The sequence below is a fragment of the Artemia franciscana genome, chromosome 12 (genome assembly GCF_032884065.1).
Source record: "Artemia franciscana chromosome 12, ASM3288406v1, whole genome shotgun sequence".
In the NCBI taxonomy this organism is placed as follows: Eukaryota; Metazoa; Arthropoda; class Branchiopoda; order Anostraca; family Artemiidae; genus Artemia; species Artemia franciscana.
The window spans coordinates 22,439,436-22,466,908 of NC_088874.1; the positions used below are offsets into that span (position 1 = coordinate 22,439,436).

The window sequence follows — 27,473 nt, forward strand, 5'->3', positions numbered from 1 at the left end:
TTGGAGTTTTCGACTTCAATGATTGGACTTGTCGATTTTTCATAGTGAATTCTGGAACCTTCAATCTAATGCCTTGGGGGATTACAAAGACCACATTAAGTAAAAATTAAGTATGGATTACGGGCTGGTTGTCATTCCCTTTTGGCCTTTGAAAACGGTACTAAAGCTCTAAGTTTTGACCCAGTTAGTCTCGTCCCAGGTATCTACGACCACCTCTCCATGTGACAGATCCGGGAGAAGGTATAACACATGAGGGAGGCTTTATTCTTTTTTATATCAATGCTAGTGGTTTGATTCAGATAGAAACATATTTTAACCAGTTACGTCGTTCATAAGTAGCTGCTAATTTGGCAGTAAAAAACAAGAACATTATTTGAAAAGTTTTGAGTTGTTTTAGTTTATACAGTTTAACTGTAGAAAATTACGTCTTTTTTTTTTTTTTTTTTTTTTTTTTTTTTTTTTTTTTTTTTTTTTTTTTTTTTTTTTTCACTGATTTTGTGCAATGATTATACATGTTTATATCACGTTGAAGTTATTTCAGGTTGAACAAAATGGTATTTTGCTAAATATTGAAGCTAATAACGAGGCTATGACATCTGGACGTGATTCACTTCACAAATTGATATGCTCAAGAGGAAGCACCAAGAGCTGGGAGCAAGTGTTCTCCTCCAGGATTCTTGCATTAGAATGCAATAATCAAGTTATCTGTGTTGGAACTGAAGGTAAAAAAAAAAAAAATAATAGAAAAGCTAAAAGATATGGCTAGAAACCTAAGGTGGTCTCTGAGAAAAAAAAATCGAAATTCAAAGTTAAATTCAAATCAATCAGACCAGTACAAATTAAACACTACTTACAAAAACCGAATATTGGTGCTGGCCATTTCTTATAGCTATATTGAATGTTGAAAAATTTGGTACTGATAAAATGAATTGCTAATAAACTAAAAAAAAAAAATCCTCGACCTTTTTCTTTCAAATGTCTTCATCACCCCTGGTTTATCGTTAGATCTAGAAATTTTTTTTCCTTATCAACTCCAATAGATTATTTTGTGTGTATTTCATTTTGTGTTTTCTATTTCAAACAGTGGTTATTCATTAACTCAGCACAAATTACTTTACAAACAAAATTCCTCTAATTAGATATCAAATGGATGTAAGTGCCTATTACTCGTTATAACAATACTATTTGTATCTACCCATTTTGCGGAATTTTTTTTCTGAAGTAATTCCAATTCCTGGAGGAATGATAACGTTTCTATTTAAAACTTCTAAAGTTTGGACAAATCATAATAAACGTAAATAAAACTCTATTGAATCTTGTTTTAATTTGTCTGGTTTAAGTTGACAATGTTGTACTGTTGTTTAATTCTTATAAGAGCAATGTCGAAGTTTACTAATTCCAATTCCTTTCACTTGAACAATTTTCTTTCATCAGTCTGGACTGGAATTGTTCACACAATTTTGCTTATTTTTGCTGTGAAGGGCAAATAACTTTCCCTTTGAAAGGTAAACATTTAGCCCCTTTAGTGTTTAAGGCAAAATCCCGTCATGAAGGTTGACGAGTTTACAATCGAAATATTTGAAATTCTTTAATTTCCATGTTCCCCTTTTTGAAAAATTTGCCCCTTTTATGGCACTTGGTATTTAACAAGTGACATATAGCGATCGCAAATTCTGTCGGTCTGTCGGTCCCGGTTTTGCTAGTTTAGGCACTTCCAGGTAAGCTAAGATGATGAAATTTGGCAGGCGTATCAGGAACCAGACAAGATTAAATTAGAAGTTGTTGTTTCCCGATTCGACCATCTGGCGGGTAGTGGGGGGGTGGGGGGTTAAGTCGGAAAAAATAGAAAAAATGAGGTATTTCTAACTTACGATCGGGTGATCTGATCCTAATGAAATTTCATATTTAGAAGAACCTCGTAACTCAGATCTCTTATTTTAAATTCCGATCGGATCCAGATTCATTGGGGGGAGTTGGGGGGACCTAAAATCTTGGAAAACGCTTAAAGCGGAGAGATCAGGTTGAAACTTGGTGGGAAGAATAAAAACAAGTCCAAGATATGTGACTTACATAACCGGACCGGATCCGCTCCGGATCCGGTGACATTGGGGGGAGTTGGGGGGACCTAAAAATTGGAAAACGCTTAGAGTGGAGGGATTGGGATGAAACTTGGTGGGAAAAATAAGCAGAAGTCCTAGATACGTGATTGACATAACCGGAACAGATTCGCTCTATTTGGGGGAGTTGGGGGGGGGGGTTAATTCTGAAAAATTGAAAAAAATGAGGTGTTTTTAACTTACGAAGGAGTGATCGAATCTGAATAAGATTTCATACTTAGAAGGACCTCGTAACTCAGATCTCTTATTTTAAATCCCGGCCGGATCTCGCATCATGGGGGGGGAGGGGGTCAGGGGACCATAAATCTTGGAAAACACTTAAAGCGGAGAGATCATGATGAAACTAGGTGGGAAGAATAAAAACATGTCCAGGATACATGACTGACATAACTGGACCGGAATTCTTGGAAAATGTGAAATTGAGGTATCTTTATCTTACGAATGGGTCATCGGATCTAATTAAACTTGATATATAGAAGGATCTTATGTCTCAGATGCTCCATTTTCAATTCGAATCGGATCCAGGGCATGGCGGGGTTGGAGGGGAGAAACAGAAATCTTGGTAAACGCTTAGAGTGAAGAGATTGGAATGAAACTTGATGGGAAGAATAAGCACAAGATATAGATACGTGGTTGACATAGTTGGAATGGATCTGTTCTCTTTGGAGGAGCTAGGGGGTGTTGAATTGGAAAAATTAGAAAAAATCAGGTATTTTGAACTTAAGAATGGGTGACCGGATCTTAATGAAATTTGATATTTAGAAGGAACTCATTTCTCAGAGCTTTTATTTTTAATCCCGACCAGATCCGGTGTCATTGGGGGGGGTGGTTGGAGGAGGAAACCGGAAATCTTGGAAAACGCTTAGAGTGGAGAAATCGGGATGAAACTTGGTGGGTAGAATAAGCAAATGTCGTAGATGCGTTATTGACGCAACCGTACTGGATTCGCTATCTTTGGGGGAGTTAGGGTGTGGGGTTCAGTGCTTCGGGGAGTTTGGTTCTTCTGGACGTGATAGGACGATGAAAATTGGTAGGCGTGTCAGGGAGCTGCACAAATTGACTTGATAAAGTCTTTTTCCCCGATTAGACCATCTGGGGGGCTGAAGGGAGAGGAAAAGCTAGAAAAAATGAGGTATTCTTAACTTACGAGTGGGTGATCGGATCTTAATGAATTTTTATATTTAGAAAGACCTCGTGACTCAGAGCTCTTATTTTAAATGCCGACCGGCATTAAGTCTCTGATTTTTCTTTTAAATCAATCTATTGATTCTTAGAATTTTTCTAGAGCTCATATCATATGAGCTCTTGGCTATTCCGGCCAGGTCACTAGTGCTATATGAGCTCTTAGCTCTTGTTTCTTTCTTTTTTTTCTTTTGTTTGAAAATAAAATTTTATAATCCTGTTTTTTTTTCGTCGATTTTTTTTATATTCCTGGGCGTTAAGCTGGATAAAATTCTTTTACGCGTTCTAGTTTTTGAGCGCTAACTTTTGAATCTATTTAGGGATTTTCAAAAGTGTCTATTTAGGGTTTTTCAAGAAGAATATTATATTCATAAAAAATTAATGGCTTTGGAGCTTTCTGAATAAAACAGAATATAAAAAGTAGATCTTACTAGCAATGGAGATTAGATGTTTCTGATTTTGTCTAAGCATCCCATTTCTATATAAGTCACCTTTACATCCATAACTTTAATTGGTGTTTTTTAATAATTTGGACGGCTCTAAACGAAAAAATACCAATGTTACCTTTTTTAATCATTTAGTCGTAATAACTATTTCCTCCAAAATATGCTCCTCTTGTATTTTATATTAACTCCTTGTTGAAAATGTTACGTTCATTCAAGAATAATCCTAACCTTGTTGCCCTGGTGACCCCGTAGCAAATCTATAAAGACAGACACAATAAAGCTTAGCAATTCTTTAGTAAAGAAGTCATTCCTGATAGAAGGATTGAAGATAAGACAATTTTTGAGAAATTATGGGTAAATCACTCTGACAACAATTTTATCTTGTTCATGGTGTTCCAGATATTGACCTCTGAAGTGTTGTTAAAGGCAGCGTCCAAGTGTTAAAGACAGTCAAAAGTAAAACAGTTCAAAATAGGGATGAAACCTTTTAATTGACAGAGAATATATATAAAAATTATTTAACTGGATATTTCGAACACATATACAGTGTTCGTCATCAGCAGTAAAACTTTTACTGCTGATGATGAACACTGTATATGTGTTCGAAATATCCAGTTAAATAATTTTTATATATATTCACTGTCAATTAAAAGGTTTCATCCCTATTTTGAACTGTTTTACTTTCGTCATGGAAAGGCAGTGTGGTCTTCGAAGTCATCTATACGGACAGTCAATAATTTTTTTATTTTATGCATCCTAATAATTTACTTTTCAAGGACACTGTGCTGGAATTGTTTATTTGTAAAACTCATTTCTTAAATCAAAAAAGCAAAATACCGTAGTACTAATATCCTATATATTTCTGATATATTTTATTCGGCTCTGAGGACCTTTGGCAAGCAATAGAGATAATAATAGTTTTTTCTGTTATCGCCCCTTTTTTATCTCGAATCCAGATATCTTAAATATTCATAGAAAACCTAATCATTGTCTTTAATGTGTGCAAATTTGGGCTATTATTACCATTTCCTGATTTCTGAAGAATTTTGCTCCAACTCTGATTGGCACTTTTGAAAAGACACATCATCAGGGTAACTGTTTGTTGTTTTTTTTCCTTTTTTTACGTGTAGATTTTTCATACTCTAAATTTTGAACGTTTTGTTGCTATTGAACGAGCATTGTTTTATTTCTAGTTTGCTATCGTATTTTTAACATGAATTTTAATGGATGTTATTACCAATACTGTGCCTATTCCAAGCTGTGGAATTTCGGTGACTCAGTCTAAATTAAAGCCAAGTCCTAAATCTATATAAAAATAGCCCTGATTTTATACAAAAACATATTGAGTCTTGAAAAGAAAAACGAGCCATGTCCAAGGTCAAAAACGAGACCTAAGGGCAAACCCGACCGAAGTTCTAATTCAGTATAGAAACAAAAACGAGGGCATTTCAGCAAGCTAAAACTATCTGAAACTGGTTTGGCTCTGGAATTAGTCTGGGTTTGGTAGAAAAACGATTTAAGCCTATATTTACTGCGAAAATGAGTTAAGTATTGATACACTGGAGAAACAACGTAGTTTCAAACTGTAAATTCACTTCTTAAAAGAAACAAGTCCTGACTCTGTGCAAAAATGACCATTTCCTGTTTCGGTTGATATCGGGCATTTCATTTTCGTTGTAGCGCGGACTAAATATTGACCCTGTGTTAAAACCATCTAGCTCCTAGTGGGCGACTCATGAAAAATCTTATTGGACTTGGTACCTATCTCAAAAATTTCAGCAGTTTTGTTTTCCCGGAAAGCTACCGCAGAAGTTACGAATCTTATGCGGATCAGTAAAAAATGTTTGAAGTTCCATCTGTTTTGCCATGCTGTTTTCCATCGTGTGTTGGTTTGACAGCTTTGCTGACTCGCGCTCCGGCTAAAACCTGTCCTACGATAGCTTGCGCGTATTCTTGCGATTGTATCTTCATTGAAACCCTTTTTCTAGAGGGAAAAATTTTGCAATTAGTCCACTCAAACATCAATACTTGTTTAATAACCTGGTTCGAATTCTGCGTTTTGATTTTCAAAAGAAATAGAAATTAATAGTTTTTTTTTTAGATGGAAGCTTTCATATGTTTTCGGTAGAAGGATGTCGTAAATTTCCGCCTATTGTCACGTCAGGAATCTCTAGCCTACAAGTATTAAGGCATTTTGTTTTCCTTCTTACAAGTAATGGCAGAGTAAATGTATGGAACATGTCCACCAGCATTTCAACTTGTCGAAATGTATCTGTCGAAGATATATTGAAAGGTATAGTATTATTTTGGTCTGATATATTAATTTATGTGCAGCTATTGTATGTGTGCAGCTTATGTGCAGCTACTAGCTCGTGGTCTCATTTGCTCAGCTGCTGTCAACGCGCAGGCGAAACATGTCAATTTTTTTTTTTTTTTTACTGGTTCGAGTTTTCTAGTCTCGAGCAGTTGTTTTCAAAAGCTGTTTTAGTGTCTGGTTTCAGGTATTTTACTGAAATTACTTTATCTTTCGGCTTTTGTTTCCAACTTGTTCCAATTAAACTAATCCTAACTATTGCTAACTAAGTTAATTTTCTGAAGATTTAATTATCATTGAAAGCGTTTAATATTTAAAGTTTTATTTGAAGGTAAATTTGGTTCAACAATCGTCTCCTCTTAAAATTCAAAAAGTATCTAACCCACTTAAACTCACGTGATTCCTAGAAATGATGATCTATATCAAAATGATTTATATAAAGGGGGATATAACACAACCCTGCTTAACTCCCGATTGAATACGAGACCAGCCGCTAACCTCATTTCCTGTCTTAACCTTACTGCTGCTACCAAGCAGTGTTATTCTCGCGCACATAGCACTAGTCACTTTAATGTATTTGTCTGGTATACCATGCAGGGGTAAGATCTTCGCTAAAGCTCTTCTATCAACAGAATTGGACGCTTGCTCATAATGTATGAAACAGAGGACCAAAGGTGAATTCGAAACACGGATAAACAAAGGATGAAACATAAACAAAGGATATAAACAACTCTTTGCAAATCTCAGCTGTTATTTAATTTAGTAGTTTCATTTTGCGAGATGAAACTCCAAAGTCAATATATTGATTTGTTTTGCTTCAGCTTATCAAAATGTAAATATTGATATAACATGTAAAATACTACAATTATTTTTAAGCATGCCCAAACTACTGGCAAAGATTCGTAAAGAATCAAGAATTCCATGCTATCCTTTTAAACTAAATACTTCTCTATCGTATTTATGTATGTCGAGAATATGTATGGGACTAAGCTAAAGCGCCTATGAGCCTACTTTACCGTCCATAATTTTAAATACACAGAAAATTTAACATACAACTAGAATGGGATAGATCCTACTTCATTTGTTGCTGTGTTTTCGAACAAAATTTATTCGATGCAACAAGTGATACAAGTAAATTTTTCATGGACATAACAAGTCTATACGCTTTATTCATTTCTAATGTCCTAGTTTTTCGTTTTCTTAATCAGAAGGTAGACGTAAATTATAAGAACTAAGGAACGATAAGAATAGGTCAGACTGTTAGGAACAGGTTGGACGTATATTAGACTTAAGTATGTACAAAATATTTGCTTTAATATTGTCAGCAGTCATAAATTTTAATTCATTTTTATTTTTATAAGAACTATGATTATAAGAACTAAGGAACGATAAGAAAAGGTCAGGCTGTTAGGAACAGGTTGGAGGTAGATTAGACTTAAATATGAACAAAATATTTGCTTTAATATTGTCAGCAGTAATAAATTTTAACTTATTTTTATTTTTTATTGGTTTAATTGGTTAATCAATTTAAATCAGGTCATTTAAATTCATATTTGAGTTTAAATGTGACTCCCACAATATTTCAGTTCTTTTTTATTAATAACAGATGATAGGATCATATGCTTTCTTTTTTAAATAAAATATAGTTGAAGAAAAGACTGTTGTGCAGAATTTGTCAATTTTTTTCGTGAACATTACGATGTTTTGTCAGAAACGGAGTTCCTCCTTTCTCGGAACCCTATGTACTTACAAATTAATATCTTAAGCTAAAATCACCTTTAAACTACCTCCAAAGCCTCAAATTAGGAGTTCCATTATTCTGTATCTTAAAAATACGTATGGGGGGAGGCTACAATAGACCCCTTCATGTTTAAATTTACGGAGTTATTGATAGGTTTTCTCGTTTCAACGTAAGTCAGTTCAGTATATAATTTCAGCATAAGTGAATAGAAATTTTTAAAGCTTTTACTTAATTGCCTTCCTCTTAAATCAGTCAATATTTTACCTTTATAGTACAACACCTATGGAAGTTTTAGCTTTACTACTTTGGCCCAAATAAGAACCCAATACAATCCATGTTTTTTATTTCTAAAATTGCAGCAAATATAAGTCCTGTTCTTTTTGCCTAAAATATAGTACCTAATAATTCGTTCTGATGCATTACAATAAAAGAACACAAAATACAGTGAACAAAACAAGGCAAATGAAAATCCATTGAGAATAAATTTGATGGTAAAAACAATTTGATTTGATGTGTATCTCCGAGTGAACTCTACTATTAATATTCGAATGAACTCTACTGTTACTCTACTATTAATTGTAAAACCACGTCATTGCTATGTATTATCATTTATGACAAGTATGTAACCTAGAGGTCTGAAATTTAAACATTTTCTTCGTACTTGATTGTAAACATTACGCTATGGTTATTACAATTTTCATCTTACAACATACTAGGACAATATTGTTTCTTCTTTTTTTCCATGAAAATACCAAGTGAAAATTTATTTTGAAATCAAGGGGGGATCCAGGAGAAAGATTATTGGGGGCAACTTATTTAAATTATTTTCATCGATGTTTTCTTTTTCAGATCTCCTTATTAACAGAAAAAATTAAATAATTTTTATTGTTTTTGTCAGTTTGAAATAATAGTAATTTCAATGTAAAGTCTTTTCACTTCTCATTTATTTTCAATATTGTATGGTTTGTTCCTTCGAGGCGTATCTTGAAATTATTATAATGATTAATTGTGTCTTTTAAGAACAAAAGTCTTAAAAGCCATTGTTTATCATTGAAATCTGAGATTATCTTCACCAGTTTTGTGAAAAAAAAATATTGATATATCACCATAACATTACAAATATATTAAGAACCAAGTCTCGACTTAACCATCGTATTTCAGAATGTAACAGCAAATTTCCATATTCCGGTTCAATTTCCTCCAAAATAGCTTTGAATCGCCCGTGGATTAATGCTTAGTGTGCTATAATCTTGTTAACTGCATTAGTAACCTTTTCCATGATATCCTAAAGTTGTTGCGTAGATGTCTTTAGAAACAAATTTTCTTCGTGTATGATACAATGAAGCGATAAAAGTTTTTTACTTCCAACATTTTTTCCTCAAACTTGAGCACCATCAGTTGTTACGAAAATAATTTGCTTTGTAAATCTAATATTTGCCGATTTTTGAAATTTACAAACATTTTTGCTTGATGAAAAATGTTGTTCATTGAAGCAGGAATGCTCAGTTCTTCATTGTGTTGCGAGAGCAACACTTTGGTTTTGTCGTGGTTTTTTTTTTTTTTTTTTTTTTTTGTTCCTAGCACCCCGATTTCAGCTTATTGCTAGAAAGTGGTAAGGGTTTTTACGGAAAGTGTGGACCTTACGCCGGATTGATGAATATGACTTTACATTTTGGAAAGCTTCGTAGAACTCTTGCCTGGGGCCAAAAAGGATGGTTTTTGCTTGTCCTTGAGCCAGAGCCTATAGTGTGTGAAGTGAAGAGGAGTTGTATAGCCTATGTCAGAGAGGACTATCTGAAGTTATGCAGCCAAGCTTTCGTTTCATCAAACCATGTTTCTGCTTTCGAGTGGAAAGCTCCGTTCTAGCAGGCAAGCAGGCAGGCACCAGTTTCAAATTGAAGATGGACTAAAATCTATAAGTGTTAAATATATGCGACAGTTACCCTGCCCCACAGCCAATATATCTTCTTTGAGTGATAAATAGAAAAATTTAGAGAAGCAAAAAAGCGGCATTTTCCCACGGGTCCGAAAGTGCTGCCATCTATTGTTTCTACCCATTTCTGTTCGTGATTTCAGCTGAGTTTATCAGTCGGTTTTTCGCACTTGGGATTGCGGTAGAGAAATGGTATCAGATGTGCCTCTTAAACTTTAAAAGTTCTCTCATTGCTAAAGAAATTAGAGTTTATCCTTTGCTCCTTTCTAAGTGATGACGTTAGAAAGTTGGCCTACGGCAAAAAAGTCAACTTTTGAACTAAGACAGATAGATTTTTTTTTTTCGACGGCAGTCGATAGCTTTTGATGAGCTGATCAAAGTATATGTCATCCATTTTTTTGTACAAAAATTCCTTCATGAGATATACCAGTTTGAAAGTTTAAAGGGGTTGACAACTTCAGTAGTAAGGTACACATTGAAACCAAAAATAGGCCGATACCAATTGTGAGACATATAGGGGAGTTGTAAGCAGCAGTCGGCTGTTAGCTCATAATCATCCTCGGCAATGAGGGGTTCGCAACTCTTACTAGTTGGTGTACCTATTTTTTGTTTCTGTTGTATTTGATGGTAAGACCAATTTGGTTCCAGTGGTAAGACATGTAGGGGACTTGTAAGTAATAATCGGCTGTAAGGCTACAATCATCTTTAGCAATGAGGAGTTTGCAACTTTTGCGAGTTGGTGTACCTAGTATGTATTTTAGCATCCTTACAGATTAACAACTTCAGCGTTTAGTCGCAGCGAGGAAACAAAACCGAAGTGTTGCTCTCGCAACACTTTACTCGGCGAAGCCGAGCAAAGGTTGCCGCAACACCTCACGTTGCCCATGCAACGTAGATCTAGTTGAATTTGAAATGTCTTTTATATCAGTACTTACACCAAATGTCATGCTATTTATGCCACTAGATAACAAATCCTTTTTGACCTGTCCGTCAATATTTTCAACCTTATCTTCAACGCGACGCTTTTCTAGCTCATACTGGTTGTTTTTTTTTTTATTCTCTCAATTATTTTTTTATTTATTTTGAAATTGCAAAATAAGTGTTTTATGAATGTGTTTTTCTAACACTTGCCGTCTGTAAGTGTTTTTCCAACACAAGTATCTCTAAACTTCAAGTATTTATTTTGTTTTCTAAACCTTTGGCAATGATTCTGTATTTATCTTCATTGGTTATTTCACTTACATCTTTGTATTTGAGGAAAAGTTTTGCCCAATTTTGTTCCTTACGTCTTGGCAACTACTCTGTAGCTCGAGGCGCATGCTATTAGGGGGAGATGATAGGGATGAAATTGACTTTAATTTCTTGCAGAAACAAAGTATCTATGGTCAATTTCTATTATTCTCAAAATAATATGTTTTATAATTTTTGGAACTAAAGTTGAAATTAGTAAGTGAATTACTTGGTGATCCGCGGGTCATAGGTTGCCAACCCCGATGCAATCCCTTGCCCCTGACGATGAGATTGTTTAACGATTTTTGCTTTCACATCAATCTTTTGAAAGAGGAGATCCATAAACAATGGCCGGGCTGTAAAGCCCAATGGACAAGGTTGACTGACGTCTCCTTGAATATAGACACCTCCCTACCAAATTTCAATCGAATGCCGTCATTTTAGGGTGGAAGGTAAGTGGGGTTCAGAAGTGGATGACACCTCCTTAAATCTCCTAAAATGCAAGGAGCAAAATTAGTCAAATATTGAAATTCGTTCAAGTTTTGGAGAATATTTCATTTTACCATTTTAAGTTTTTTATCATCCGTAGTTTTATTTGTGTTTTCTCTTTCTCAAGATGTTTTATTCATTTTAGGGTCTTCTGTCGAAATAGTAAATTGCAGTCTAACTGTCAATGGTATGCCGGTGATTTCGCTTCGTGATGGAAATACTTATGCCTACTCACAACCTATTGAGTCATGGTAAGGGAAACTGATCGATATTTTGGTTTTTGGTGAAAGTATGTTTCGGGGGGTATGAAAGTACGTGCATAGCGTGTGGGAGCAGGCCAAGATTTATCAATAGGCTCACGAGGCCTGGACCTAGGAGCACACAATACCAGGGAGGTGCAATAAATTATCACTGAGTGATTTTTTCCTTAACAAAAACTGGACTTATGAGATTTACGTAGAAGTGCCAGGTACGCACCGCCTCCGCGCTGCCTATGAAAGAAAAATGATTCTTAAACAAGACAGGAATCCCATGATCTCTTATAAACTGTCAGATGTCTCCCAAGAATGGCAGCTGAGACTTCGGTATCGCCTTTCTCTTCCATTACATTTTGCTCGTCAGTTGCGTTCTGTTCAGTGCTTCCACCATACCCGAAAATCTCGTAAAAATTAAGCGAAAGAAACGCTTGGGCCTAGAAGCGTCAAAACTTTAAATCCAGCTTTGTGGGAGGCGGGGAGCCTAGAGGGTTTTTTGAATAGATTGTATGAAGTAAGTGGTGAAGGTTTGGCAAACTCCCTGAGACAATGTCTCTCGCAGCAAGACCTTGTCGCACGATTTTCATTGTATATTGTAAACCACATTTTGGTTCAACAGCTGTAATTGTGCAAAACACAGATGCAAGTACGTTTTTTCTGGGGTGAAAGGTTGGGCTGAAAATCCCCATAAGGTGAATAATACGAAAAAATTAGAAAACATGGGGGATGTTGTACATAACTTCGAAGTTTTACTGCTGATGATGAACACTGTATATGTGTTCGAAATATCCACTTAAATAATTTTATATCTATTCACTGTCAATAAAAAGGTTTCATCCCTATTTTGAACTGTTTTACTTTCAATATTGTACAAATTTAGACTTTTGAAGGGAGAGGGTTAAAGAAAGACATGCACTTTTTTCATGCACTTGCAGGGTACATAATGAGGAGAAGGGCAATTTTGTGTTTTTATAGAAATCTATCCGTATTTTACATAATACGATTTTAAGCTACTTTTTTCATTATTGAGAGAAGACAAATACAAAGTAAAAGGAAAATAAAATCAACTTTTACGGCACTTTTTTCTTACAAAAGAAACTAAACTCTACGCATTGTTCGAATTATCATTAACATCTTGAAAGAAAATTTAAAAAGAAAGAAATATTAGACGCTTTCTTATTCTTTGAAGACTTTTCAAGTTTCGGAAAAATATCTAAAAAACTATATATTTTAGCTAATAGAGTTTGTATCGACTCTGCCGCAATTGAATCTTGCTTGAACCCTCTGATATGTATACGACTTTGCCCGAAGTTGTTCCAATTAGCTTTGACTTGGATGTCGAGTTCAAGCTATCCAACTCCTGAAATAAAATGGTAAATACGGTTGCCTTTGGGAGCGAAAATCCAATTGGTTCAAGATTTTGGAGGAGGAACTAGCCGCAAGTATATTAGGTATCATGGAAAAACCAAAATCAACTAAAAAAATGCATTTTGGAAAAGAAGAAAATGAATATATTAATATTTTCAATTTTGATTGTGTCAGTGAGAGCAGTGAACACTGACAACTGCATGACAGCATTGATGTTCCTGACATAACTACTTTGGAACTAATGTCTTAAGTTCATGACACTGTATAGCCGCTCATTGTTTCCTTGTAATATTAGTTTAATAGTTTAATGATACCAGTGGATTTTGCTTTTCTTAGCTCCCTTCTTTCCCCACATGAATAAGTTGAAGAAAATTCTTTTGAACAAAAGGTTTCTGAAAACCGAACAATATACAGGAAAGGAGACTTTTTATAAGGTCTTGTAAAGTAGAATTATTGAAATAAATTATTAAAAAGTAATTTAGTTTTGATTCTCTCTTCTCTCTCCCTCCTCTCCTCTCTCCTCTCTCTCCCTCTTTCAGACCGTTTTAGAACACTCAACGTTTAAATGCCCCAGCGATTTGGAACTTTAAAAAGACTAGAAACACAGAGTTGGGGTAATTGTTTTGCCAATGAAAGCTTTAATTTAAAATTTCTTTTCGCAGCAAAATATTGCCAATGGCACTTGTGTTTTGAAATACTTTTTTGTTCAAATTTTGTGAAAGGACTCTAAGTATTTGTAAGACCCCCCTCCCCCACATCCTCAAAAAATTGAAAATAGTGGTCTAAAAAGGCACTTATCATGTTAATGGAGTAACCCCAATAAAGACCATCAATGACAGAACTATTTAACTGTCCTATGTGTTATTTTTATACATTACTGCTCTTTGTGTTATTTTTCAACTGAAGTATTCAATTTTCATTTAAAACCAAACTAAAAAAAAATGTTTCATTTTCACCCAAAAACTTTACAATCTGTAAAAATTTCATGTTTACAGAGATAATTAGAAAAGCAGACATAATTAACATAACATGACTCCTCTCTCCTCTCTTTCAGGCCTTAGTCTATATTTTTAGTCTTAGTCTATATCTATAGTCTTAGTCTATATTTTTAGTGTTAGTCTACATTTTGGATAAAGAAGACTAAGCGCAAACATAGGCATGCAAGTTATTTGTGCTGCGAAAATAGATACATAGATAGATTTATTATAGTAAAACACAACAAACAAGCATAAAATACAACATCAAACTCTTAAAACACTAGAACTGATTATTTAAGAAAATTTTCATGGTGCTTCATGCCTACACGGACGAACCTTCCAATTTTTTTGTATTTCTAAATGACACCTACTTTTCAAAATTTCTAAAATCCAATCCCTCCCCCAGCCTCCCTACCAAAAACTAAGTGCTCAGTAAATCCAAAGAAAAGTTATATAAATATATTCATGCATTTTATATACATGTCATGTACTAGGTAAGCTCATTTAATTTTTATTAGGGTTTTGTTGGCTGCTTTGGAGGATCCAGTGACGAAATCCTGTGATGTTCAAATTCCTGCCTTTTCGGCTAAAGAAAAAAAGGAGTATTCACTTTCATCTACTTTTTCATCTTCTTTGAGGTGAGTTTGTTCAACTTATTAATTACAATACGATCCCGATTTTTTAGCACCCTGGCTGGTCAATTTCTGATTATGTGACTACTGCTGCTAGTTTTGTAGATACTTTCGTCAGTACGGTATTTTAATATTTAAAAAAAAAAAACTGATAAATCCAATCATAGGAATTTTTCAAATCAAAGTAGACATTTAATTGAATTTTCGCATTTGAGATTCTCAAGTAATGAAAAGCGTTGGATTCTAGGCCATTTGTTATTATTTCGAATCAGCCATGTCATAGTCAGTCTTATCAAAAAATCAAAGCCAAGATTGATAAATGTTTTTCCTTGATGTGAACGTCACACTTTGCACTACTAAACGGGATAACTGAAATGGCAAGAAAGGTTTTTGAAAAGATTGAACCAGTACTAATTTGTTCCACACAATTGCCCACACAAATGCTAGGTTTTTTGTATCTTTTGACAAATTCCTCTTGAAGATAGGAAAACTGGTGTTCCAAGCTTCCATCTTTTCTAGTTTCAAAAATGCATGCTTTAACCTTTACTCTGATTGGTCAATCATAAACTTGACGCCTCAAAGCTGTACAATGTTTAACCCGGCAAATTACGAACAATTTCACGTCTGAAGCTGAACAATGCAGAGTGCTTAGCCTACGTCAGCAAACCTGATTGTAATGCGCTCCAGCATTAGTGTTCTTCAATATTTTATTTTTATAAACTGGAAAATTTGTAAAAGTAACGTTTTTCGTTTAATTTGATTTTAGGGCAGGAAACAATTTTTTTCAAGCCAGATAGACTTTTACGCCTGACACCTCAAGTAATTTCATTCTCAATACCGAGAATGTATTTGATATCTGAAGATTGTTCTGGTCTCATGAAATATTAATTGTCGGTGCTCAACTTTTGGTAATTTTTGTATATTGTATAGAATAATTTTTGAATACTAGACAATGCAAATTTGTTGATTACAAATAAAGCGTTGTCTTTTGCTAACACTACTTTTACTGACAACTCGTTGCAGCACCAAGCGTTATCAAAATTTGAGCGCAAAGAGCTAACTGTATTTTAATTTTAATAAAATTAATAGGCAATTAAAATAGGCTCCAAATTAATAGGAACAGGTACTTTTAATGAGTCAACAAACTGATATTAGAAATTCATAGCCTTGCTCTCTATAGTTATTCCAGATTGCACCATATCCCCTAACCGAGTTATTTTACTATGGGACATAATTAAATATGATACTGTTATACAATCAAGATTAGATGGGATTGAGCATTACAGATTTGGATTTAGCAATGTAGGATTAAGTTATAATAGGATTGAGCAATATTGAAAAGTAAAATGAAGTTTCTGACCATTACAGTAACGAAAAAAAAATAAAATGAAAAATATAAGTTACTCAAAGACAATTTGAATAGTGGCATATTTTTCGTTTATGCTGATAGAAATTTGCCTTGGTAGGTCAAAATTTCTTAATACTGTAAAAAAAATTGTGCAAAGCTCTAGTAATCTAAGGAAAGCCTTACAAATCCTGAATTGCTGCAGGGGCTATACCCAAAGCCCCTTTGTATTTGTGTACGCATCATGCACTGCCCGTAAATTCTTGGTAGGAAGCTCGAGATGCACCTTAATAGACTTAAAAGATAAAAAACTATTTTTTATGTGACAACCTTGTCTGGAAATGGAAATAAAGAGCACATCTGATAAAATCAATTTTAAAGTTCCAGAAAGATTGATATTAGAACACTCTTAAATGTAAATCTTTACTGCTTATTTCATTTCAAAATTTTATCTCAAAAGATAAAATGAATTGCCTTTCTGAGTGGAAATGTATACATAATTGGAAAGTTTATGACGGTTGTTCTGGTGTAAAACATCAGTGAATCTTCGTCTGTGGTTACGCCTGGTGCCAATTGTGGCTGAAAAGTGATAAGTTACCTTGGTAAAAAAAAGGGGGAATGTCTGCAAATTTAACAAGCTTTAAAGGGTAAACAACCATTCCCTCTTTAACTTTCTGTATGACTAGTTATGTTTTGTAACGCTAGATATGTTCTATGCTCTTATTGTTGTATTTCTTTTACCAGGCCTAGGTCAACTGTAAGATGTTCAACTGAAGTTCAAACAGCCTGTACTCAATCTTACTTAGAGCATCAAGTTTGTGCTAGCTTGGCAATTGAGTCACCTGGTGAATATAGAGCCTGGCTTCTTGCTCTCGTCAAGCATCTGACAACAACAGGTTTGTTTTAGTTTTATTCGGCATTTCTTTTGATAAAGATCTGTAGAAAAAGAAACTGAACAGACTGCACACATACATATGTGTTTGATAACAGTCCTTTGGCATTCTCTGCAAGAAAAGAGAGGTCTTCTCATCTTAAATTTGTCTCCCCCCTCGCTCCCCCCCCCCCACATAAAGCGAAAATTTTGGGACAAAGTGCTATATTCTTAATTATCTTTACAGTCTGGTAGCATTATTGTTCTCTCGTAAAATGATTAGCTATTCCAGTGGTTTTATCTGTGTAGGGCCGTTTGGGGGGCTGGCCTCCGCCTCCCTTACGAAACACTTTGATTTTCACACATTGTGTTTAGTTATCTACGATTGACCTGTTTTGATCTGATTCTGGCAATTTATCCCTCTTCGAAAAAAAAAAAAGTAGTCACATCTGCAGTCTCCGTTGATTAGTTGTATTATTTCATATTTGCCTTTTTTCGGTGGAATTAGACAATTTCAGAAAATAAGTATTAGATGTATGAAATAACCATAAAACAGATTCCTTAACCATTGGTCTTTGTCGGTCGCTAGGTCGCCGAAGTTTCTGTTTTGATCTGAAACTCAGACTGGAATCTGATGATTTTTTTTTTTCAGCCTCTTTGATCTTTATTAATTTCCTGTGGCTCTGAATTGTCTGTAAAACGACGGTTTACCAATTTGAAGATAGTACGATATTTAGCCAAAAATCGAAATAAGAATTAACTGTTTATCTTGCCCTTGCTTCTAGCAGAAAATTCTTTAATCTATTAGATAGAACTCAAATTATCTCATAGTTAAAATGTAGCTTTTTCGTAGTTAAAACGTTGTTAAAATGCTGCTTTTTCCAACAGTGCTTAATTGAGTTTAATGGGATCAGTTCTTTTGACAAATGCAGTTACCATGAATGTCTGTAATTCCTTACCGAGGTCGGATCAAGTACGGGCTCTTGAAACCAAAGCTGCAGACGTGGGTTATGTTTTATTGAACAATTGCTAGCTCACTTAATAATTGGACTGATGACGAGAGATTTTGATCAGGCTGGAGAGTACCCATATTCCGAAAATGTGGTACTGCATTAAGACACGTCTTTTCTCTGGTTATTTGGTTTGACTGAGATCTGACTATCACATACGGGATATCACTCGATGACAAAAATACTAAGGGTCCCCTTTATTCTTCCTCACATGGAGGTTGAATCAGCTCTGGACTTCAAACAGATAATATTCGCAACCCATTCCAAGTTTGAGTAATGTTCAACAAATCTTTTTGTAGATGTTTTCAAGTCTAAGATTTTTAGGATCCCTTCATTGAGTCCCTTGAGCCTCCAAGACGGCTCAAGCTCATGGGAGCAGCTGGATTCTATAAAACGCTAGGAAATTTCACGAGTAATGAGGCTTCAGAGAGGTCCACTCCTCTTCTCCGCCCTGTGGTCATGCCTCGCTCAGACCAACTAGTTTAATTAACAATAATTGTTTGTCATTTTGTACTGGTTTTGTACCACAGTTCAGTTAGTCTCTCCGTTTGAATTGAATCCACTGTAGCGCAAATGGTGTTATAAACTTTTTGGAATTTCATGTTTATCTACCTGAACTTCCACACAATAGATAGGGGCTAAAAGTTTTGTTCCACGGCTCATGAGTATAAACCAATTAACTTTTTTGCGCTGGTAAATTTTTGCGCTTCTAAGTTGAAATTAGAATAGATAAAATTTTAATTTATCTATTGTTACTGTCTCATTCGACCATGTACTATGTTTCGATCTTTTTAAAATGTAGGATTCTTTGCTTTTTAGCCATGGAGCATCGTCTTCGGAGCATATGCAGAGATTTACTTGGACCAATGTACAAATCACCTGCCTGGAGTCCTGAAATTCTGGTAAGCTCTGATTCATGTATACATCAGGGTTTTTAGTGCATTAGACTCCAATAATTTTAAGTTATTTTTATTTTTGTTCGCTTATTTATTTTAACTCAATTGTCATTAATGACAATTAATTATTTTTGCTTCAAGAGGCTAATTTTTGTGATATGTCATTGGAAGCTGAAGTTAAGAATAAACAGTTAAAGATCGTTAATGATAATAGGTTTCTGGAACATCTATAAAACAATGGGAATTGGCACTTTTCTATGGTACCATCTCTTTCGCTACTGCTTTTGGATTCTGTTTAAATAACCTCCCTCCCTATATATTACGACAACTAGTTTCGTGTGACCGCTCCCAGAGGGGAAAAAACAAACAAAAAACGATAAACACACATTGGCTATGAAATTTCTCCAGAAAAGTTCAGAATTTTGTTGTTTTTTTTTACGCGGGATCTAAAAACCTCTGCAATAGGGCTCTCAGATATTGTGAATGTGTTGGCATAATCTTTATCAAGATTTCTGCCTTTTTGGAGGTCTTTCCCATAAAGAAAAAAACGATCAAAAATTCGGTTTTTAAAGGCAAAGTGAAAATACTGAAAAAAAACACAAGGACCTTTCTAAGTATAGCTTAATTGTGCCTGTTTCATGTAATATGACGAAAGGATACTGTTTATTATATAATTATTGACACTCCTAAGTTTGTCTAATGTGTGTGCCATGCCATTGAGATATGATTAAGTAGTCTTAATCGGACTGTTTTCACCTGAGTTAACTGTGGCGCCATCTTTTTTTTGCGAAAATTCTAAGTTTAGCTTAATTGTACCTGTTTCACGCAATATAACGAAGGAATACTATTTATAATATAGTTATTAACACTATTAAGTTAGTCTTACGTGTGTGCCATGCCATTCAAATATGATAAAGAAGTCTTAATTGGACTGTTTTCACCTGAGCTAACTGTGGCGCCAGCTTTTTTTGCAAAACTCGTAACATTAAATTTGCTCGGAAGAACGCCAAATGACAGACCACTGCCCCAAGAGCTCCTGTCTAACCGTAAGAAGCGGAAGCGATGCCGCAAGCGTGGCGGAAAACGAGGTCAGCTGATGATACCAGTTATCGTTTCATTAAGATCAACTAGTCTTGCTCCGAAAACCTCACCCCATCAACGTATCCTTGTTAAGATAGACTGTTCTACAAATGCCAATATGCCATCTCTTATTCCCTTCAATCAAGCTCCGGTATGTTCGACTAGTAGTGATCTGCATCCCCCTCTATTAAGGTCAGTGACTTTTAATTCGAAAAATAGAATACCGAATTTTCTCGTTATAAACTGCCAGTCATTGTGTAACAAAATGGAAGAATTTGAGGTTATCGTCCGTCAAAATAGTATCCCAGTTATCGCAGTTACAGAAACTTGGAATCTTGATAAGTTGTCAGGTCATATGGCAGGCTACGAAATTTTCCTGAGCACACGTGCTGATCGAGGTGAGCATAGACTAGGTGGAGGTGTTGCCTTGTACATACGGAAAGACATCCCTTGCAAATTATTACTGGAATTATTTGATCCAGCTCATGAAGTAATCTGGGCTATTTGCAAACCTAAATCTCTTCCCCGGCGCTTTTCTTGTATTATAGTCGCTTCAGTATATTACCCGGAAAGTGCAAGAAACCTGGGTGACTTGGTCTTCTACCTCCAAACGACTGTTGATCACCTGGAAGTATATACAGTAGCCCTGCTTTTATTATAGGAGGAGACTTTAACCAAACCAAGAAGAGTTGGTTATCATCTTGTTTGTCTTTAAAACAAGTAGTACACATACCCACCCACTCTTTGAGGGGCATATTGGACCTTATACTCACAAATTGTGATGATTTTTACTCCCCCTCCCTTTTCTCTTTGTCCCGTTGGTATGTCAGACCACAACGCAATTCTTTGGAAAGCAAGAGAGTCTTTACCAACGCCCAAACTATCCCGTGTCACTGTTCCTCCTTGTACGGAGTCGGCCATCTGTGAATACGGTTGATGGATTGGCACATATGACTTCCCCGAAGTGTACAATACCGGGCTCTTGGAAACTAAGGTATCCGATTTTAATGCCACGTTATACAGTCAATACCTAAAGATCTTTACAGCAAAATCATTTGTTGTTAGTGAATACGACAAACCATGGATATCTCCAGCTATTAAATCACTAATAAAAGAGAGGTCTCGCCTCTACTCCCGTGGTGATATAATCAACGGTAAGAAATTGCGAAATCAAATAGTCTCTTTGGTAAAGAAAGCCAAAGGTCGGTATGGTCGTGAAACCATGCCCTCCCGATTACTTACTTCAGACCCCAAAAAGTGGCACAACGCTGTGAAAAAGGTGGCCGGCCAAGCTTTTGACAGCAGTGTAAAGATCAGCAATGATGGCGGGTCCTTAATCAGTGCAGAAGAAGTGAGTGAATTCTTCACCAAGATCTGTACTACCTATCCAACTATTACGGCTCATGAAAAGTCCACCATACTTGAAAAATGTGAGCCTGAGAACAACATAATAGTCAGTGAGTTTGATGTTTACACGGAATTACGGAAGATCAAACCGAATACATCTTCATACCCTGGTGAATTACCTGCCAAACTGCTATGTGAATATGCAGCCTTCATAGCATTACCACTGTCCAGCATCATTAACGAGTGTTTTGCTTCTGGCTTTTTCCCGTCACAGTGGAAAACGGCCTATATTAGAATTATTCCAAAAAAGCGCGCCCCTAGTGCATGCGACGATCTCCGCCCGATCTCACTTACACCTTGTTTGGCGAAAGTAACTGAGGCCTTTATACTCAAGTTTCTTCTGAAACAAATTCATGGGCGTATTGATAAATTCCAGTACGGTGGACTCCCCAAGTGTAGTACTACAATCTACCTAGTACGGATGTTTGACTGCGTCCTCCAATGGCTTGAAAAAGGTAGCTGTTTCGTCGACATTTGCCCAGTGGATTTCCGAAAGGCCTTTGACCTAATCCGCCACCGGACTGCAGGCATGAATCTCCAGGAAATGGGGGCCAAACGATGCACCCTTGGCCTTGTACTTGACTTCTTAACTGGCCGAAAACAAAAAGTCTTTGCACTCCACGAAAACGATTCGGATTCATCATGGTCAGATACTTCTTGCGGGGCCCCACAAGGCACAAAATTAGCTGGAATAATTTTCCTGGTTGTAATTAATTCCCTGCTTAACCATCACGACGACCGTTACAAGTTTGTAGATGATCTGTCCATAGTGCTCGCTTACCTGGTCGAAAACACTATCATAACAAAGCAGTTTTCAGACCAGTTATTTGATCAGCTAAAGACCGAATGCTCAAGTCATGATCTTACCATTAACGTAGCCAAGTCGAAGATAATTCGTTTCAACCCTCTGAAGCGAAATATAGATATGCCTCTAGTCCCTTTCCCGATTGTTAACGAAATAAAAATCTTAGGAGTAACTTTCACTAGTGACTGTAGTTTCAGTGCCCATATTTATTTAACCGTCCACAAGGCTAATGCAAGCCTTCAGACACTTACCAAAATGAGGCGTTTTGGGTGTGATACTAAAAGCCTTCTCCATGCCTACACGTGTTATGTTCGCCCGTTGCTCGAGTACGCGTGCCCGGTGTGGGGTCCATCCGCTATCCGCACAGCGTACCTATTACGCGACATAGAGTGCGTCCAGAAAAGAGCAACAAGGATTATACTCCGAGACCGTGGCATACCCTACGATCAAGCCCTCGCTAAATTAAATTTATCTCCACTTAAAGTCCGGCCGGAACACCTTATTCACCAATTTGGAAAATTCATCCTAGCCAATAAGAGCCACCGATCACTACTACCCGAACCAGCCCCTCCCAATAGCCGAACTCGATTACGAAATAAACTTGTACCCCCTAAAGTACGAACCAATCGATACACAAACTCATTTGTGCCTGTTTTCACATCAGTTTTTAATGTTGAGTTGTAGTGTGTGATTTTTGTTTAAATGTATGATTTTTGTGAAAAAACTGAATTTAGCTCTATGCTACGATAGTTTTTAAATATACCGATCTCTCTCTCTCTCTCTCTCTCTCTCTCTCTCTCTCTCTCTCTCTCTCTCTCTCTCTCTCTCTCTCTCTCTCTCTCTCTCTCTCTCTTCTTCTTCTTCTTCTTCTTCTTCTTCTTCTTCTTCTTCTTCTTCTTCTTCTTCTTCTTCTTCTTCTTCTTCTTCTTCTTCTTCTTCTTCTTCTTCTTCTTCTTCTTCTTCTTCTTCTTCTTCTTCTTCTTCTTCTTCTTCTTCTTCTTCTTCTTCTTCTTCTTCTTCTTCTTCTTCTTCTTCTTCTTCTTCTTCTTCTTCTTCTTCTTCTTCTTCTTCTTCTTCTTCTTCTTCTTCTTCTTCTTCTTCTTCTTCTTCTTCTTCTTCTTCTTCTTCTTCTTCTTCTTCTTCTTCTTCTTCTTCTTCTTCTTCTTCTTCTTCTTCTTCTTCTTCTTCTTCTTCTTCTTCAGCGTGAACAAAATGGTATAATTAAGGAAAAACAAAAAAACGCGGAAAGCAAAACAAAACCAATTAAAAAACTGACAAAAAAAATTAACATAAATAAAATTCAATAAAAGACCAAAAATATTAAGAATCAAAATCAAATACCTAACAACAATAAAGTGAGTTATTCGCCAATATCCGCGATTTGCAAAAGATCGGAACATTTGAACTGCTATCGACGGATACTAACGAAAAGCTGAGAAATAAACGAAAAACCTTCATTCACTCAAACAAGCGAAGCAGCAATTAAATAAATGGGAGAAATAGGTCATGGGATTTCGGATTTTAACCATAGCATTTCTTGCGGATACTCTTTGAGACCTAAGGGTTTGATGACGTATTTGATTGTGTGATTGGGGAAGTGGTTCAAGGTTTATTTCAGGGATTACTAAAATATTGCCTTCCCTTTTGAGAAAACCAAAATACGACTCATTTATTCTTGAATCATCTGAATCCCTGTTCAAAGCTAGTCCTAAATGCTGGTATTTAGAAATTTTCAACAGCTTTTGTGTAGTGCTGGACAATACTTTTGTCATGCAAAATTAGGTTAGCTTGGTTAAATATAATAGTATGGTCTGGATATTAAATATCTGTTCTGAGAGGGCAGATTCACAGTTTTCTTTTTGTTTGTTTTTTTTTCGCTTTTTGAGGGTGTTATTAATTGAGGTAGAATGCTGAATTAATCTGTTCGCAAGTCGTTGAGCAGTTCTTCCGATGTATTAAAAACCACAAGCGTCAGGAATTCTGTAGGCAATGGAAGTTTCAATTACCAGGATAGGGTCTTTACCTTGGTAGATTTGGGAACTGATAGTTTTTCTGGGTCTATAATAAGTGTAAATGTTATTTTTCCTTAGATTTTTTGAAATGTGGTCTGAAACCCCTTTAACGTACGGGAGACCAAGATAAACTGAATTTTCTCTTTGATGTGCGTCTACTCTGTCAATATCTTATATATTTTTTTTAATGCGTTTGCAATTACAGAATTTATTAAACTAATTGGATAACCATTCCCAAATAAAATATCTCCAAGGTGGTCAAGCTCTGAATCTGGGAAACGTGGAGATCAAACTTTCAATGCTCTGTCAACAAGAGAAGTGACCACTCCTCTTTTCACAGCAGGAGAATAATTCGAGTAATAATTTAAGTAACGGTCACTGTGTGTGTGTTTTGTATGTGTGGGTTAAAAAATCCCATTTTTGGTCGTTTTCTTCCTTTATGTTAAGGCAGGCTAATATGGTTTAAGAAATTCTCGAAATCTTTCCCTTAAATTTGCTCAAATTTTCTCATGCTATTAAAATTGCATGGGTAATTCGAATTTAGTAAAATTTATGTATTTCGAGTCAGTATAAAAAATTGATCGTTTTATATATTTATTGTTATAAAAATGTGTATTTTAAAGTTTTGGTTACTATTGACAACGATCGATCCCACCATCAGATTCAGCGTATCAGAGAACTCTGCTTTTATCAGAAGGAAGATCACTTATGTGTTTGTTTTTTCCCAGGGGTAATCGTATCGAACCACTGGTCTTAGAAGGTCAGGAGAGTGCTCATTCAAACGAATGCTCATTCAAGTGACCAAAAATATTGGACGGCAACTAGCCCCTCTCATACGCCCCTGTTCTCCAAATACGTCAGATACAAATTTTGATATATTTATTTTGTTCAGCATAGTTGAATGTTCCAGCAACTATGCTTCTGGCGATGACATGACCCCTAGCAGCCTCTTGGGAAAGGGCTGTAAGTTATACAATTTGCCCATTATTTCCGAAATTTTTGTCAATGACCAAATCTAAGATTCACTAATTTTACATGTCTAAAATCAGCGCAAAGTAGATCCAGAAGACGCACGATACCAAATAAAATCTCGTGTTTTATAGTTTCAGTTTGTACCGACACTGACCGCTCTATGTCTACAGTTCGCAATCACAAACTGTTTAATTCACTGTCTTCTCAAATGGAAGGGAGGCTGCTCCGCTCAACTCCTTTTGTTATATTCAAATTTTATTTTTACATAGTAGTGCCTCGAAGATTATAACATCCTAAAGTAGCATTCATTCGAGTGGCAATCGTATATTTATTGCTTGAATAGATACCAGCTTATGTAAGAAAATCATTTGAACACGTGAGCTGCAGAACATGGATCTTTGAAGGCAAGAATAGTGGATTTTTCAAGGACACAAAACCATAGATGAAGCTCTAGATGGAAACCATAGGAGAGCTTAGTTGAGGTCAAGGAAGAAATGAGATATGGAGCTTTTCAAAAACACATGATGTCTGTCGTTTGGCATAAATTAATATGCGTGTCATTACAGTTTCGGTCTTTGACTCTTTATGTTGTTTCTGTTTTTTTTTTTGTTTTTTTTTGCTTTTTTGCATCTTATAGTGGCTATATTTCGCCTTCTTCCAACTCTTAAATGTTACTAACAGCAATTCACGAAAGTATAATATTAGGTGGATAATGGTTCTTTGTAATTGCAGGGACTGTCCAAGCATAGTTTGTTGAAAGAAATATTGGTCATCATTTTACCTCAAGTAAGACTGCAAAGACTATATACTGAATTTGCTGAGCAACTTCGATTGGGATCAGACCAAAAGTAGTTTTTTTTGGTTTTTTGTTGTTGTTTTTTTTATCTTGATCAGCGTTTTGTATTTTTGTGACTTTAGATAAGTAATAGATGCTCTTTTAAAGCTCTTTTCTCTGGATAAGTTTTGTGTTTTTCTTTTTGGATATTTTGACCCTGGTTGCACTCTTTTGGTTCAGTAGTTTTGCTATTTTTAACGGAAATATTTGCAGAACGCTACAAATCAAACCAAACGTCCAAAGGCAATGCCATCTAAAGTATTGCACTAATTTTCCCCATTTTACTGCAAAAACGAGAATGCAGCCTCTTCATCACAGAGGTGCGATCAAGCAGGGAAACCGAACATTATGCCACAACAGACGGAGACTGGACTTTGTCGAAACATATACCCAGCCTGGCTAATAATTATAATAATGAAAAGAGATTTGATACCTTTGTATTTTTCCCTCCGACAGAGGTTGGATCATATGCAAATTATAAAAAAGCCACAACCAAAAGCTTAGCTCTTACTTTACTTGTAATTCGATTTGACCTGACATCCTCTTCCGGTTGAAATGCTTTAAACAAAAATGTGTGGTCCCCATGCTTCTCCACCATAGAAGTTGGATCTATCCGGAACGATGACTTGAGTTTAACCCTCCCTCCGCCTTTCCTCCCCCAAACAGCTATTATGTCTCAACAAATTCAGTTGAGATTTAATAGCTTCTTTTGAAAAATGTCCCGATGACAAGAATTTTAAGACCTGTTCCTTTCTAATTTGACAATCATGCATGACTCCAAGCATTTAGCCCGAAGAGGAGTTTAAAACTAGGTTTTACTTCCTAACAAGTTTCGTTTAAATATCCCTACTCATTCTGATGGAGGTTGGGAGGCGAAGAATGGAAGAATCCCCTCTCGCCACAAGGTTAAGTCGGGTACTTACCCCCAACAGGAAAGACGTAAGCCAAAATAGCCTATTCTAGCTCTACACATCAGGTCTGATTTGGACCCACCCATTCCTTCTTGCATACTGGCGTTAACTTGCTGGTATATCGCGTTTGCTGCTGGTAGATGTGTTGATGGGAAGAGTTTAGGGAACTCCCTTCCCGTGTCTTCCACTGAGGCTGATGCTAGTCTTTTACTAGTCTCCTACTGGCGGAATTCTCTTCTCAGGCGCTTGAACAACTCCGATTTTCTGTAGCCGAGTGGGCCACAGTTTCTCGTGGACTATTCTGCTCTTAATATTCATAAGCTGATTGGCCCCAACATGTAAAAAAACACTCATTCAAGTTAAATCCCTTTGTAGGTGCCCTGGGTAAACAAATTGCTTCGTGAAGAAAATGTCTGTAACATTTTAGAGCTATGATATTCCAGCTTTGTTGAGCTGGATAAAAAAGTTTTTTGATACTTCCAAGAATTGATACTTGAAATATACGAAAAAGATTCCTTCACCTGCCTCTACTGCTTTCCTTAAAATATAGAAGTAATTTTTTCTGAAAAGCCGGTGATTAAATAAAAGACAGATGCTGCACGTTTGGGGTCGGTAAGTCTTTTTTTCACTTTTTTAATAAATAATG

The 27,473-nt window shown here is 35.9% G+C and overlaps 1 protein-coding gene across 2 annotated transcripts in view; it reads left to right on the plus strand.

Moving 5' to 3' along the window:
• Window positions 1-26,027, plus strand: part of LOC136033870 (protein HIRA homolog) — a 126,712-nt gene extending 100,685 nt beyond the window's left edge. For both annotated transcript variants that reach the window (XM_065714840.1, XM_065714839.1), the window contains exons 12-18: window positions 542-722; window positions 5,847-6,038; window positions 11,598-11,703; window positions 14,570-14,689; window positions 16,773-16,924; window positions 18,729-18,811; window positions 25,814-26,027. In XM_065714840.1, the coding sequence (XP_065570912.1) occupies window positions 542-722; window positions 5,847-6,038; window positions 11,598-11,703; window positions 14,570-14,689; window positions 16,773-16,924; window positions 18,729-18,811; window positions 25,814-25,933 (954 nt within the window). In that variant the 3' untranslated portion in view covers window positions 25,934-26,027. The remainder of the gene's footprint in view (window positions 1-541; window positions 723-5,846; window positions 6,039-11,597; window positions 11,704-14,569; window positions 14,690-16,772; window positions 16,925-18,728; window positions 18,812-25,813) is intronic.
• Window positions 26,028-27,473: the final 1,446 nt, after the last annotated feature.